Genomic DNA, 17,218 nt, shown 5'->3' with positions numbered 1-17,218 from the left:
ACAGTGCATGCAGTCCTAGAAAGAGCCCCAGCTGGGGGATAACCTGGGGGTGTTATGTGACACGTTGTAAACACTGTCCTTCCTCAAATTGGGGCTGGCAGACCAAGAAGACACTTCACATTGCATTTATCTTCCAGAGTGATCCACAAAGCTAGGAATCCAGCAACCATGTCAGAGGGTTCCAGGAATGGCAAACCTGCTGAAGATGTTCCACACTACTTCTCTAACCTGGGCTCTGGAAGCCCCAAACCCAGGCAGAAATATGGAGGGATGTTCTGTAACGTGGAAGGGGCATTTGAAAATAAAACTCTTGATTTTAGTTCATTGAATGGTGGAAAGAAAAGCATCAACAAGAAACTGGAGCAGAGCAGTATTCGTTCAGAACCTGAAGATCAGAGTGAGTTTGGGAGTGAGGACAGCAGCCAAAGTAGCATGGATGGAGCAGGAGCTGAGGCAAAGGAGCTTCAGAGGACCTCACCAGGCAAAGGTGATGTGACCCCTGGGCAGACAGAGGTAACCATGTCTTACTATATGTCACTGTATGTGTGCTGTCAAAATGAGCAGACATCAGATTATATATATATATATATATATCTTTATAGATAGATAGATAGATAGATAGATAGATAGATAGATAGATAGATAGATAGATAGAAAGAAAGGTATATATATATATATATATATATATATATATATATATATATATATATATATATAGTTTTTTAAATAATATCGTGTTAACACAAAATATTTTTCTTTTGTGTATTTGTGGAAAGGAGTAATATATGAAGATACGATTTATAATGATGTGTACTCGTGTATTATCGTATATTTATATATTAGGTCTCATTTTTCTTTCTTTCGTTCTTTCTTTCTTTCTTTCATTCTTTCCTTCCTTCTTTTTTCTTCCTTCCCTTTTTCTTTCCTTTTTCCTTTCTTCTTTTTCTTTCTTTCTTTCTTTCTTTCTTTCTTTCTTTCTTTCTTTCTTTCTTTCTTTCTTTCTTTCTTTCTTCATACACACATATGCTAGATGGTTTGTGGTCTTAAAGGTTCCAGAATACTATTTGATGTCCCCACTATTTCTCCCATAGACCTGCATTCACTTTCTCTATAACCCTTCATTGTATGTTACCCTTCGCTGTGAACTTTTTAGAGCGAACTGAGGCGTGTGATGAGAAAACACTCTAAAAACAAACTCTTAAGGACTCATCTGACTTTTATGTACAAAAGACCATCACAGCAGCACTTCTGAATACTATAAGGACAGAAAGGGGGTGCTGCTTCACTGATGCTGCGCAGATCCCACCTTCCGATCAGCCAGCGCTGCGGGTACACAATGGATTCCCATCACAACCCCAGCGAGATCTTTAACCCCTTCACTACCGGAGCCTCTGCTGTAGAACAGTGGAGGGGTTAAATGAAACGATCCAATATGCAGTGTAACTCCAGCAGCATTATTTGCCCGCAAGGGTTTGTCTTTAGGAGCCCCATAACGAAGTGATACATAATATCCACTAGTGCACCTGCACCCTCCATCTGATGCCTGTGTCAGGGCAGCCATGGGGGAGCCTGTCTTTTGTTTGCCCTGTGATGGGGGAGGTGGGCTGGCTCCAGGCCTTTGGAGAGACCCCTCCGGTTTGTCTGCTGCGTGAAGCTGTACGATGAGCTTCCAGTGCAGGGGGAGCCACCGAGCCTCTGACAACAAAAAGCCCAGGCAGGGGGAGGACACACATCCCCCACCTCCCACCCCAGCCCAGGGACCATCCGAGCAAAAGCACAATAAGCAGCAGCACTCACTGCCCAGGACCTCTTCAGCCGGGATCCGGGGATCCACTCGCCCAACATGTCTTACCAGGGAAAGAAGAACATCCCCCGGATCACGGTAAGAGAGGAAGGAGGAGGAGATGCGATCCATTGCAGATCTCAGATAATCCTGCCATGATATTAGACTGGGGAGCAGCCAAAGGCCACACAAGGCTCCTCCTCATCTGCAGACCCCTGGGTGCCCTATCTTTTATGTATACGTTGGGAGATGAATACAGGGGAGCCCTATATGCTAAACATGCATTTATTATTTTCGTTAATGATTGCCCAGAGAGATTAAACTTAACACAACACTAGGGTGGTGATAAGACTCATACAGATCTATCTATCTATCTATCTATCTATCTATCTATCTATCTATCTATCTATCTATCTATCTATCTATCCACCCACTATCTATCTATCTATCTATCTATCTATCTATCTATCTATCTATCTATCTATCTATGTATCTATCTATCTATTTGTCTATCTATCTATCCACCCACTATCTATCTATCTATCTATCTATCTATTTATCTATCTATCTATCTATCTATTTATCTATCTATCCACCCACTATCTATCTATCTCTCTCTCTCTCGCTCTCTCTTTTTCTCTCTCTCTTTCTATCTATCCATTATCTATCTATCTGTCTGACTATCTACATATCTATCTATCCTATCATTCATCTTCTATGTTCCAATGACAAACTGTATTTTAGAGCTGATTGTTTATTTGTAAACAAGTGTTTATTTTGATACTGATCTGGCCAAATACATCACATTCTTTTTAACAGTAAGGGGCTGTTAGCTGCAATGAAATATGGAATCTGGGTCAAGTGCATTCTTCATCTTCCTTGCACATATTCTCATTGAGTGTCCTACATTGCTGGACTATTCTTTTTGTGTGGCTGTTACATAATATTCATATTTACATGAAAAGAAATGGCACACAATATGAGATATCTGCACACTGCATATCACTAAATGCCAGAGGGCTCAAGGAGGGGGTAAAAATGCCTCTATTTCAACACAATGTCATTGAATATAAACTCATTTTAGGTAAGGTCAGTTTCAAAATCAGTTGAGGTTGGTTAATATTTTTTTTTTATATAAATTAAGATATGATGGATATACTTCAGGGGGGTAAATACGTGGAACAGCTTTTCGGCAGAAGTGGTTGAGGTATTCTGAATGTAAGACAAGACCAAAGACTGATTAAGATCTGATCAGGGAAAATGTGCAGACTAGATGTGCCGAATGGGTCTTATCTGCTGTCGGATTCTTTTGCCTTTGATCTGAAGACATATGGATCAAAAGAAAACACAAGCGAATTTGGAATCTTGAAATATGTGGCCTAAGGCTTGTTCTTTGAAAGTGGGGGGTTGGTCACTGGATTTGTGGTTAACCCTTTCAATGCCATGCAATTGGTATCTTATGTTATATCAAATTCATGTCTACATAGTAACTTCTAATGACCTATCACTAATGATGGGATCTAATTACATCTGGGAATGTCTTCCAATATATCTGTATCCTTTAAGAGTTAACGATGAGGCAAAACAAGTGATTCATGGTTACATCCGGCAGGGTACAGTAATGTGTTTTAAGTTGGGCGTATCAACTGATATTAAGATCAAGTAATATAGGCCATTGAAACAGAAGCAAAGATTTGGTTTAGCGTTGTTTCATACTGCTCACTGCTAATTATGGAAACGTAATGCAATTTATACAAAAATATAGCAATTTATATAAGGTTAAAAAACTGAAATGACAAAAAAACATCTTTGTATTGGCTAATACTTTATTGGCTCTAGTGTTGTCATGACCTACACTTGGCTTTTCTTTCTCCATCAATGAAATTATCCAATTTTTGGGGTGAATCAGCTTTGTTAATAACTAAATATACCCGATTTAGTTAAAATAGTAAAAATAATGGGAGTAAAATATCTTTTGTCAATACCTCCATCATGGGAGATTACTAGATTACAAAATATGGAACAGATGAAAAATAGTCCTTTCATTCATAATTTATACACAGATTTGATAGATACATAGTAACCGGTTACCCAAGTAGTCAATATCTTTAATAATTAGATGTAAATCCTGAAATAATATAAATAAAGTAAATTGACATATTTTCCCATTTTCAATCCTTATGATTCGTCTTTTGAGTGCATTTTTGGGGGTTTGGGTGTCACCTAGGCCATTTTAAAGGATAATAAAATCGAAAAAATAATCTATAAGCTTATTGTTTTATGATGTCAAATTGTGTGATCCTGTTTTGTTTAGTGACCCCCCGTTTTAAAATGAGTTTAATCACACACAATATAATCTGTTTTATACAGAGTGACAGACTGTTGATAAAAGGTGGCAAAATAGTGAATGATGACCAGTCATTTCATGCGGACATATACATCGAAGATGGATTAATAAAGTAAGTGAAACATAGCCTTAAAACAATAATTGTCATGGATTTCTTCTGTTGTCGTTGGCAAATCCAACCCAACATTATGTAGCAGCGTGTATGAGCTCCATGCCTTGTTTCTTCCGTAGACAAATTGGAGAGAACCTGATTGTCCCTGGCGGGGTTAAAACAATCGATGCCCATGGGTTGCTTGTTATACCTGGAGGAATTGATGTTCACACAAGGCTGCAGATGCCTGTAATGGGAATGACCAGTGCAGACGACTTCTTTCAAGGGACCAAAGCTGCCCTTGCAGGTGGCACCACAATGATAAGTATGTACATTTCTTAACAGATCTCATACAATTAATGGAGAACGTACTGTTTTTAGTATCATAGTATAGGGGTTCTAAAAGTAGAAACAGAAATCTATAAAACCTAAGTTGTCATTTTTCTTTTGACCTGGACCCTTTGAATGAAATCTGTGTACCCACAAAACATATTACAGAGTAAGGGCACTCTAACCGTTGACTGTTTCTCTTCCAGTTGACCATGTCTTCCCAGATGCTGGAATGAGCCTGGTTGCAGCGTATGACCAGTGGAGAGAATGGGCTGATGGGAAGGTGTGCTGTGATTACTCCCTGCATGTTGATATCACTCATTGGCATGAAAGCCTTAAAGAAGAACTAGAGGCATTAGTGAAGGATAAAGGTGAGTATGGAGTAGCCATATCTTTAGTCTAGTAATGTAGTTTTTAATGCTTAACCGGTGAAAGAGCCTCCCAGCAGAAGTGGTAGAGGTTAACAGGGTTTTAAACATACATGGGATTGCCATATGGCTATTATGAAAGACGAGTTTAAAGAAACAAATGGGCAGATGAGCTGAGTGGTTCTTATCTGCCATCAAATTCTATGTTTGTAATGATGTTAATGGCTGAGTAATAGAGAGCAGCCTTCCTAACTGACTAATGTGCACAGAAGACTAAGTACCCTGCGATGTCATCCTGAAAGCAAGGAGCAACATGATAATTAAATAAGAAAACAGTATAGACTCAATAACAATGCAAAGGATACTTTCTAATAAACCGCATTGCCATATAATGCTTTATAACAAGTCAATGTGCGTAGAAATCCTGCATCCAACTCTATTGCCAGAGCATTCACCCATTATCTATTATGTGATAACGTAGTATTTGTTATATTTTTTCTTTGTTAACAGTTTAATTAATTTGGATTATTGTAGTGATCTAGTTCATGATTTTTTTCCCCTCTAAGGTGTGAATTCCTTCCTTGTGTTCATGGCATACAAAGATAAATACCAGTGCAGCGATGCCGAGGTAACTTACCTTATTATTTATTGTGTTAGTAAAATTGTGTATTCATATTATTCTCTTTGGAGGGATATTACATTTTCGGTTTGCCCACAGATGTATGAAATATTCAGCATTATCCGTGAACTTGGTGCGGTCATGCAAGTCCATGCTGAAAATGGAGACATCATTCAAGAGGTAAAGAGAACGTCATTCTCATCTTCATCACATTTAAAGACTGATTTAGAGTAGAGATCCAGAATAAACAAGTTGAAATAAAGTTGATCATATTTAAGAGGTTAATACCTAAAAGTCAGAAGCTTTAAAGTATTAATTGTTTACAATTAAATAATTATATTAAAAAAACACAATTTAATGAACATATGTTGCAATTTTGTATTAATATCTCAATAATAAATGGGGCCGTAATGATAATGTTTCTTTTCTCAATCCGATTTGTAATGTCGCTTCCACAATGAGTGATCTGTGTAATCAGGGGTATATTTTTTTAGTGTAAAGAAACATATTTTAATCATATTGTTTATTGTATATAGGAACAAAGGCGTCTGCTGGAACTTGGTATTACAGGACCTGAAGGTCATGTCCTCAGTCACCCAGAGGAGGTAATGAAGTAATTGTGTATTTCAATGGTTCCAGCCTCTCTGTTCAATGGTTCTGCCAGAATGCTGATGAATGCTTCCGCTGATATATTTTCTGTTATTCCAGGTAGAAGCAGAGGCAGCATACCGTGCAATAACAATCGCGAAGCAAGCCAACTGCCCCTTATACATCACCAAAGTCATGAGCAAAGGAGCAGCAGACGTGATTGCCCAAGCGAAGAGAAAAGGTACCAAAAAACTGATGCTAGCTCGTCTTAAATCATGAAACGTATTCCATCAAATTTAGACGGTTTTGTTTTTTCCACAATCAGCCCAGCAGAAAATCTAATTTTAGCTGTTAAATGTATACTAAGACTGCTGAGCAATTAATTATTGCGTGAACTTAGATTTAAATCTAAATTACTAATTGTTTAAAACAAATAGTTCATTGAAAGTAAAAAAAACATCAACATTTATTATTTTCTTTATGGCAATTATTAAAGTATGTCGGTTCTTCCTTCCAGAATGGCTGTTCTTGGCTGAAGAACATGTTGTTATAACATCAGATGTGTGAGTGTGTGTTTGTGTGTGATGTCACTTGTCCATCCTTGACAAGGATAGTAATGATGGTTAATTAATTGAGCGTGCCCTCAAGTTAAACCTGTGTTTATCGATATACTTCAGGTATGCATTAATATATCTTAAACACAACTAACTAAAGGGTGGAAATGAGTTTGAAGACTTGGCACTGTCAGTAAGAATAAGTTGATTATTCAATACTTCTTGCTTTACATATGACATAGGAAGGTCTGACTGTGTTTCTTGATGGTCAGTTGTTGGCAATTAATTAATTTTTCAGTACATAACAAAGTTCAACAAAGTACAAGACAGTGTCCTAATTGGATATAATATAAAAAAAGTATTCCATCACAGAGAGGGTTAGTAGACATAATGTCTACTAACCCTCAAAGTCCTTAGTAGACATAATGTTGAAAGGACAAGTACAAGGACAAGTACTGTTTGAGTTCTTATGGTAGGTAGATTAGAAGAGTTAAATTCTTATCTGTCATCAGGTTATATGTTTCCATGTACAGTATATGATTTCATCATGACTTCCTTGACTCTTCGTATTGTCTCATTAAAGGCACTAGGGACATGTCAAGGTTGCTCAGAATTTCAAATACAGCTACTCTTATAAAATGTCTGTAAATATTTATTTCACTAGTAATAAATGAAAATAGTACCTTCTCCTGTAAATAAAGTCCTAGTGATGTCTGTATGAATGCCTGCCTGATGGAAGCTTGTGGTTTTTCGTACCGTGGTGCAGATGATTACGTTTCTTCCTTTGGCAGGCGCTGTTGTGTATGGAGAGGCGATTACAGCCGGTCTTGGTACTGATGGTACTCACTACTGGAGCAAGAACTGGGCAAAGGCTGCAGCTTTTGTCACCTCCCCACCTATTAGCTCTGACCCAGCAACTACGGACTACCTCAACTCATTGCTATCCTGGTATATTTTGGTCCTTTTGTTGCTTGCTATGTTCAGGATATATTAACTTAATATTTTCTTGACAAATGCAAATCTTCAAATTATTTATCTCTACAGATTACACAACATAGTTGTCAAACTGGTAATTACCAACTTTGGTGAATGCCAACTCCTGTATTGAAATTCTGCTTTTCTTTTAATAATGAGGAAAATACATATAAACTGACACTGTAAACATAATGAAATAAAATGGGATAAAGAAAAAAAAATGTCCTAATTATCATATTATGGGTGGTCTGTAAGAAAAACTTGCATGATTATGGGACTAAAAAAAACAAGTGTGTCATACGATGTTCCTATGATGTTCAGTTATCCAAAGTAGGACTTTTAACAGCAAAAGTTTTTGGGCTGATTAATGGGCAATAATACGGTAGAGCAATTAACTCCCATCAAAGCTGGTCAATGGATCGGCCATTTTATTTTGATTATAGTTACCTTTTCCAAATAGTTTTATTAATTCTGGTTATGGAGTGGCAAATAAAACGTATTATTCGAAGGATTTGGAACATTCCTTAACTTCATGAACGTTCTGTCTTTTGTAAACTGATCCCCCGTGTTGTTTTATCATTCCATGCAGTGGTGATCTCCAGGTAACAGGTAGCGCTCACTGCACCTTCACCACAGCACAGAAGGCTGTTGGAAAGGACAACTTCACCTTAATACCAGAAGGAACAAACGGAGTGGAAGAAAGAATGGCAATTATTTGGGAAAAGTGTGTGGTAAGGACCATTTGTCTCTAGTCCGTTAATTGTCCCTTTCATGAAAACCTCCATATCTACGTTTGTGTTTCACAGTTTTTATATTATAAGCTTTGTTTGCCTTTATTTCTTTGGATGGTTTTCTAATCCATCTATCTGTCACCATCAGACTTTTGCTTTTTACACTTTTTACATTATCTCATGAAACTACTACAAAGGATGTTATTTTATAATTCACATTCGTAATAACCGCAGTTTCCTATCTTCTGCTATCAGTTATTCATTCTTCTTAAACTTAACTCATTATTTTTTTTCTTTCCTTTTTTCAGACTTCTGGCCGAATGGATGAAAATGAATTTGTGGCTGTGACAAGTACAAACACAGCAAAGATTTTTAATTTGTATCCCAGAAAAGGAAGAATTGCAACAGGTTCAGATGCTGATCTGGTTATCTGGAATCCGAAAACTGTAAAAATCATTTCTGCAAAGACTCATAATCTGGTAAAATTATTCCCCAAGTGTCCCAATGATATATACAGTAGGTCTATGCTTTTGGCTGTTCTGATGGCCACTTGATGCTTATTATTTGATATAATTTATCACTTTTAGAGTGTGGAGTTTAACATCTTTGAAGGCATGGAATGTCACGGAGCACCTGAGGTTGTTATTAGCCAGGGGAGAATAGTGCTGGAAGGTGGGAACCTCCATGTCACTCAAGGATTCGGCCGCTTCATTCCTAGGAAACCGTTCCCGGACTTCGTATACAAAAGGATCAAAGCCAGAAATAGGGTAAGGACAGTTGTTGTGAACCAACGTCATATATTCCAGTTTTATATAAAATACTGAAGATATGCAACTCAATAAGCATGTAGGACTTTAGTACAACCCCAACAGTAAATATACTGACATTACCGTTTAGGTTAGGTGCTAAGTGTAATACATGAAAACATTAGGGTGGAAAGTTCCTACCACATAGAGTTTATAATATTTGGGTAATGCTTATATCAGGCACATCAAAAATCTGTGTTATTATTATTATTATTATTATTATTGTTAGAAAGCACCAGAATATATTTATAGTATTATTTCAAATCCAATATGCATTCAATCACTACAGATATAATGAAGGATATCCAAAATGTAAACCGATGTATTACTGTTTCCCCGTACTCCAGGATTGCTTCTTCTCTTTCTCTCTTCCTTTCCTTCTCTTTCGTTCCAGTTCTATTTTAAAAATAAACTGCATGCTACATCTTTACCCAGACATCGCAATAGACACACGCTCTCCTACACTATGTTACACATAATCACGGAGGTACGCCGGCTCTAAAAACCTTTCCACACTTGACAGATTAAATGTGATAGGTACAACAGCCCCGCAGCACTGCGGGACCAAGATAATCACAATGCATTACTGTTATCCTCACAACCAGAAATATTTATTGGAGCTTTTTATTTTAGGGTAGAAGCCTTTTTAATAGTGCATAATAGGCCAATGACAAAAGTGCCATTTGTAACATGGCTTCAGAGGTTTACTGCACTAAATGTGTATTTTCCTGGGTTATCTGTAGGGTCCATTTAGTTTTGTCATCTTGGTTAAAGCCTGCCCCATGAGTTGATTTGTGTTCTGAAAATAAATTAATGTAAAGACTTGTAATGCCTTACCTAGGCAGAGGCAATTGCGTCCAAGGGCCACTGTCCCTGATGGTCAGGACTAAACCAGTAAAGTCACTAAATCATAGTACTATGGTTCGTCTTTGCCTCTGCGTTTGCCTGGGTGCACCAGCTACTGTCAGAGCTTCATTTTGTAACTGAGCCACCAGTTAATCAAAGAGGAATATGTTTTTTTTTAATTAATTGTACTCTTGCAATGGGGGAATTATTTCCCATGTGATTGTCCTACATCTGGGCATCTGAGGAATCATAAATACAGAAAACGTAGGTGCCACTTTCACATAGTTTGTACCTTTTGATTCCATATGTTTGATGAGTATACATTGCCTGAACTGCAGCTTCTCCTTAAAACTCTATACCGATGTTTAGTTTGGAAACATACACCTTTGCAAACCTTTGTGACAGGTGATGTATCAGAGACCAGATTGTAAAAAGCCTCTCATGGGCTAGACTATTTTTTGGATGGTATTTTCAGTTATCGACGTATTGTAAAAAACAGAGGAGGTGTTTACAGCTGGACAGGAATAGAACAGGAAAAAGGGGTTCAATAAAATGGTAATTCCTGGGCCAGTACAAATATATTGGAGAAACCAAATATACAGGAGAAACCATAAATATGTATTTTTTTCTTTATAAGTGTTTTTATTTTCTTCCTAACACGAAACCCACTAAAACTCCCAGTTCCATCAAATCTCTACCCACTAGCAGAATCAGAATTGGCTAAGCATTGTAAAACAGTCATCAATGGGATACAAATATAATTAGGATGAGGAATCTATTTCACAAAGCTGGCTGATACAATCTCTCTCTCCTCTCTCCCTCTCTCTTTCTCTCTCTCTCTTCTCTCTCTCTCCTCTCTCAGCAGGGATCTTTCATTGGTTGCTATGGTGATAGGCCCACTTTTTAAAACCAGAATCAGTTTTCATACATAGTCCCATGTGCACCTAATGCTACTAATGGTTTCTGGTTCTCTTTGAGGAAATTTGGCAGAGACTGATCCCCCTTATGCCCTGTCCCTGGTCCAAGGCTTATGCTAAATCCCTTTGCATTGTAGGATGGCAGAATTAGGTCAGACTTATCATGCAGTAATCATGCAGTAATATTTAGCTATTCCTAAGGGACCGCAGTTCTGTAGTCAGGCCCTAAATCCAAAAATCTAGCAACGTACATTATTAATCACATTAGCTTTTGTTTGCAGGATATACATAATTTACTGCTTCAAAAGAAACCATGAGTATGGATATACTGTGCATTTACATTTAGAAATACAGAATAAGCCATTTGCAAGAATGTCTGACTATATCTTATATATTTCTGTTACCTAGCTGGCGGAGATACGGGGGGTTCCGAGGGGGCTGTATGACGGACCTGTCCATGACATCACGGTGACTGCCAAGTCTTCAGCACCCACACCTACCTCTAGGACAGCTCCTGGAAAAGTACTGGCGCCAGTTCGGAACCTGCATCAGTCTGGATTTAGTTTGTCTGGTAAGATTTTAGAGGCTGTATAATCAACTATTGTGATCAAGTATAGTATGTAACCAGAACAATTTCTTTGTTTGTATGTATTCTGGTTATTTGGTTATCCAGAAACATTTGAGCCACCTGAGGCGTATTGTTTTATAATGACTTGTTAATACTAGAACCTTGACCACAAATGTTCTTCAAAGAACCCAAGACATGGACCAATGCATCTGCTCTTTGACATGTTTGAAATGAGAGAATGTGATCATACCTCTTTCTTAAAGACGTTAATGAATTTGCAATAGTTGGGAAGTTTTCAGACATGGAGACCTTAGCATGCTTACCATGAATTGCATAGACAAGGTTTAAAAATTAGTTTTCTCTATAGCAGCCATCAGAACGTTCCAACCAATTAGCTTCTTGCTACGGTTATAAACGCTCATTACAAACTTTTGCAGCAGAATCACTTTTTATACTAATATCAATGACTATAAACGAGTTACAGATAGTATAAATACTAAATGTGTATTTTATCTCAGTACTGTGTAAGAAATGGCCTAGCCCAGTTATTAATTACCTGTAGAAGCAGTTATGGTGCTTCACAAACAGGTTATGACTTTGTGGCCCCCTCTTATTCTATTATTTGTACATCACATGCAATTGTAAAGCAATCCATTGTAGAAAATATTTAAGGGGTCCATCATGTGGGACCCATTGTGAAACACTATTAGCCTTGCCATCTTTTACCACCCTTAACATGAAAACCATATATTGTGATGGCCATACTCTTTTTTTCCTTTCATTAGGAAAGGGAAGAATGCATTGTATCTAGTGTCTCAAAGGTAGGTTGAAATCCATTCCTGGCGCACCTTTGAAAGAACGCATCAGAAATAAATTACAGATCATCTCATTCCTGCGCCACGCACAGCTCAAGCATTGCTCATTTATTACATGACGTTTAGGAAGAAACTAGAGTTATTAAATATGATTGCTTGAGTGCATGCATGTAACATCTGTCATGAATGGCACCTGCCATTATAAAATGAATTCACATCCTCATGTGTCATCATGTAGAACCTTAAATGGTCATTTTAAAACATATTTTTATAGCTTAAAAAATGTTGTGTTCTGTTCACATTCTTAAATTACCCTTAAGATTTTTTATTCGATTATTATGTTTCTTTTGTGGATAGAACACAACCAACAAGCACCTGACCTCCTCTTCCTGACTGGCTGCCACTTGATTTCCCTTCAAATACTAGAAATAGAGCAATCTCAATAAACATTTCCACCTAAAATATATTCTTATATTGGATAATGTTATGCACATGAATTTTCTGTGCAGTTGATTGAGGTTTAATAGTGGCATTAAGGCCTATTATGCGCTATTAAAAAGGCTTCTCCCCTATTGGGATAGTCTGTATGCCAGATGTGTTTTGGACCTCCACCAGAATCACCCATGAGCTCGTAACCTACCAGACCAAAGCTGGTGATACATATGCATGATGGCTGTTTCATGTAGCTTTATTTTGGCGTTCATGTTACTATAGTAGGGTTCTTAAATAAAAAGAAAGCATTTGAGAAGACCGCATTTTAATGTGTGCTCATACTCTGTGTTTTAAGATATTATTTATCGTTAATGCCTGTGGGTGTTTTTTTTTTTAAAGAATGATACAAATATGCAGTTGCCGGATTTTCTGTTATATACCTCACTTCATTTTTCATTTTTTGCTTTTTTTTTGCAGGATCCCAAAAGGATGACCATATTCCAAGACGCACTACTCAAAAAATAGTAGCACCCCCTGGTGGCCGTTCTAATATTACTTCCCTGTCATAATAACACCAGAGGAACATATGGATTCAAAAAAAGCTACTAATGCAGAGGATTTTACAGGAGCTGGCATGATGATTATGGAAAATAATTATTGAAGCAATGTTCCCAGTTTTTCCTAAACCAGTCTTGCTTGTGTACTAAGGCTAGAAGGGGTTGATTTAGCCACAAGGAATTGAATACATATAACAGATGCACAATTATTTTGTCTGAAGTATAACATAAATGACTGATGAAGCCTTGAATTATATTGTTTTGCAAACCTGTTGCCAACCTGGATGTGTCATACCGTCGTTTTTATTCCTGATAGTTTCCTTGCTTTAATGCATTGGTGTTATAGATTATATGTTAAAATAAAGATGGTGATTTGGGCCAAAGTTATGCTAAAGGAAAAATGGTAAAACGTGATAGCATGAAGATATCTATATCATTCTCTACCTAGCCTCACACAAAGTTTAATCATCAAGCATGCTTATAACCCGGACAAGTAAAAAACAAATAAATACAAAAAAAGAAATGTATGATATTCAACTGTTATTTTACGTGATAAATATGCTGGGTGTTGGGGTGATTATCACAGCCGTATAATAATAAAAAAATATACCGCTTAAAAGGAAAAAATACCCTCTTCTGTTTAACATAGAAACATAATTAAAACAATGAATAACTACTGATTATTGTCTAAAATACTTTGCTAATGACATGTGGCAATGCATAAGCTCTCATCTATCTTTGAGACCTTAGCAAGGCAATAAAATATATATATATATTGCAAAAAAAAGCAGGTATAATATAGCAAGTAGCTGAGTTAGTGAAGATTTCCATTATTCAGCATTATTTAGCATTCTAAACTTATGTTAAAAAATCATATTACAAATTCAGGTTTCCTTCCTCCATGTCTACAGCAGCTATGAATGAAATGCTTTGGAGGAAATTTATTGGTGCTTCAGTATTTTTTTACCGAAAAATTATTTCCTAACCTATGTTTTTTTAATTGTGTTTTGGAACGTGTGTTTTAAAATTTTCAAGAACAAAAAATTACAAAAATGTGGTTTAATAATTTCGACATCTAACTCCAATACCTTCATTGTCGTTAATGGGAACCATCTAATCAAAGTGCCCCTGACCATAATATTGTTAAACCTTTAACTCTTAATTACAAAGATTCTTTATACTACTCGTTTGCTGTGGTAGTCATATTATTCCAGTACAGGTCTATATTGAGTACTTGAAGTTTAGAATTTCTCTATAAACCTGTTACATCAATTCTAATCCTGTTGAATGGGAGATTTAAGTATTGTCAAATCTGTTAAGGAGCATGAGTTTTGGGGTCAAAGTGGTCAGTAATGGTTCATGTCATCCCACTTCCTGTTTTGATCTAGGACATCACAAATCAACGCTGTAGAGCTGACCATAACATTTAATGTTCATCGGAAATCATTACTATTTTTGTGATGAGCATAACTGGGAACTTTCTAAATGAGCCGACCCTAAAACTATTGAAATATTAACACTTTAATAGCCCATTGTGAAGATTCTATGTAGTGGCTCACCAAATGTGTTAACTAAATTGCTGTAATTCCAGTTCTCATGGAAACCTTGACTTGTATTTATACATACACTTATTTGAGTCACCTGCATTCAAGCAGGGATATCAACCATGACATACTGGTAGCAAAAGCACCAATTGGGAGTCTTCGATATGAACACAGTACAATAAGAAAAGAGTCAGTTCCAGACTGTGAGAATTCTCTCCTTCACCATGAGACCGGATAAAAGAAAAAACAGAGAGTCAGGGTCGAATCCGGAAAGTTCCCAGATATAGTGGTAAGGAGAAATAAAAAAATCTTTATTATTATAATTATTATTATTTTAATATTGTTAATTTTTTTTTTATCATGAGTGGAAAATGTATTATCTTACAAGCTCATTCAACTGGATAGGCACTTCCTGCTAAGCACTACAAACATATACATATAGTTATCAATATTGTTTAAAATACTGTTAATCTATGCATGTTTCACTATTGTTACATGTTTTGTTATCAATAAAGATTGTTGAAAAGTGTTATCAGGATTTTTTGTTATCAATACCTTTCTAGTAGAATATTTCATTTATAACGTAGAGCCACGTGTGAGTGAAAGGTTATTTTCAGATATAGGCTGATACGGCTAGAAATCTTATTTTTATTACTGTACTGTGTTATTTTATTACCATGGCAGATTCATGTTCATGGCCTTTAACATATAAGTTCATTGGATGAAAAAAAAATACCTCTGAGAAAAAAGCGTAGTCAGCGAGGACAGAAAATCTGCCAAAGGGGAAATAATTTCTGTTTTAATAAACCAGTAGAGCTCCCGAGAAAAGGAGTAACAGACTGGTTGCTTGTTACGTTTATTCACATATAACATCAAAAAAAGTGTAGAAGTCAATACTGCTTTACTTTGTACAAAATATCACATTTAATATCACATTTAAATAGCGACAAATAGTTTTTATATATACATGAATTATGTTTCTTCTTTAAGAAAATAACATATAAGAGATAATAACACTGGCCATGTTTTCATGGACTGGTCCATGTTTCACGTGCATATGAGTTTTCAATTATTCAATAATTCACAAATAAAATATAAAGTTCACACTATCACTTAATTGCAAATTGTACCTACAATATTTGCAATATTCCCAAATAAGATGATCCAAAGAATTTTCTCACTTACCTCGATCATGGTTCAAAATCCCAAACACCCAAACCCTATGCTTTCCTACCAAGGTGAGATTCCAGTTTTGCTGTTTTTCTAGGTCCATGCATTTTGGTTCACGTGGTGTTATTTCTTTTATTCTTACTTCGCAAATAATTGGCAAACTTTACACAGCTTTGTTAGGAATATTCTTTATTGTTTAAAATAGGAGTTACCTAATTTATATACATGTTTATTTGTAGTACTTCATAAATGCAGATGTCCCCCAACAAACTTTAATATTTGCCACAGATAAACTTCTGCAGGGTACAGGATATTCGATTAACATGCAATAAAAATCACATTCATGTAAAAATACAGTTACTTATTACAGATTAAATGTATGCAAAGAAAGAGTTTTCTGCATTTTTTTCAGCTTTCATATTCAATAAAATAAATATCTTATTAACTAAAATAATATTGATCCCAACACAACTTGAATTGTATTTTTGCAGATTTAGTTTCAATTCTTTATTATGTCTTATACCATGCACTTTTGGAACTGCCAGTTTTTGAAAACGCGATCCTGGAAGTGAAGAAGCTGCCACAAATTCTTAATTTCTTAGAATATATTTATTTTTAAATCTCCTTTATGTTTCTGGGAAATATTGGTATTTGTTATGAATGTGAAGATGTTGTGAGGGTAATCCACCTATAACACCTACACTATATAGAAAAATAAAATGGCATTATCCTTTCCATTTTTATTAAACAAGTTTGTTGATACCTCCCACTGTCTTGAGATTTTATTTTTGACAGTGAACGAGAGCAAATATGGTTGGTATGGTTTGCATATAAAACAAAATACATCTACAATGAAAACTCAAAATCTACAAGCAAATCTATACATCATATGTATGCAAATATTAAAAAATATGAATGTCTGCATTGTGCTTCATGGTGTAGCATCATTGTCTTTTTCTGCTGAGTAGTTGTCAAGTTCATTAATGAGCTGAGTAAACTCTGAGTAAGCTCTGCTTGTCCTTATCTTGGGTGAAATCATGGGTGTCGTGAATGAACCTGGTCAGTCAGGAGCGTTCGGAGATTAGTAAGGCATCCCTCGCTGGGTCTCGAATATAGCAGTGCCATGGTCAAGCCATTTAGATGGACGTTTGTCACACCTGTAACTGTGCTGTTATCA

The 17,218-nt window shown here is 36.3% G+C and overlaps 1 protein-coding gene across 3 annotated transcripts; it reads left to right on the top strand.

Annotated features, from left to right (window-relative positions):
• Positions 1–168: 168 nt before the first annotated feature.
• On the top strand, positions 169–13,850 carry DPYSL4 (dihydropyrimidinase like 4). 3 transcript variants are annotated; one of them, XM_053450912.1, is made up of 15 exons: positions 169–513; positions 4,154–4,242; positions 4,362–4,546; positions 4,758–4,922; positions 5,486–5,547; positions 5,638–5,718; positions 6,075–6,143; positions 6,247–6,367; positions 7,472–7,628; positions 8,245–8,386; positions 8,695–8,865; positions 8,974–9,153; positions 11,364–11,526; positions 12,309–12,344; positions 13,248–13,850. In XM_053450912.1, the coding sequence occupies exons 1-14, from the start codon at positions 169–171 to the stop codon at positions 12,332–12,334; spliced, it is 1,956 nt and encodes a 651-aa protein (XP_053306887.1). In that variant the 3' UTR covers positions 12,335–12,344; positions 13,248–13,850. The 3 variants fall into 3 exon arrangements, with proteins under 3 accessions (XP_053306887.1, XP_053306886.1, XP_053306888.1); XM_053450911.1 differs by lacking the exon at positions 12,309–12,344; XM_053450913.1 differs by lacking the exons at positions 169–513; positions 12,309–12,344 and adding an exon at positions 1,656–1,882.
• The last annotated feature ends 3,368 nt before the right edge of the window (positions 13,851–17,218 follow it).

The sequence above is a fragment of the Spea bombifrons genome, chromosome 11 (genome assembly GCF_027358695.1).
Source record: "Spea bombifrons isolate aSpeBom1 chromosome 11, aSpeBom1.2.pri, whole genome shotgun sequence".
Classification (NCBI taxonomy): Eukaryota; Metazoa; Chordata; class Amphibia; order Anura; family Pelobatidae; genus Spea; species Spea bombifrons.
Note: the sequence above shows the minus strand (reverse complement) of the source record. Positions and strands in the feature narration are given on the sequence as shown.

Coding starts and splice junctions, on each gene's coding strand:
- DPYSL4 (XM_053450911.1), top strand. CDS start 169: ATGTCAGAGGGTTCCAGGAATGGCAAACCTGCTGAAGATGTTCCACAC. Junction 4,243..4,361: donor ATCGAAGATGGATTAATAAA/GTAAGTGAAACA, acceptor TTTCTTCCGTAG/ACAAATTGGAGAGAACCTGA. Junction 7,629..8,244: donor CTCAACTCATTGCTATCCTG/GTATATTTTGGT, acceptor CATTCCATGCAG/TGGTGATCTCCAGGTAACAG.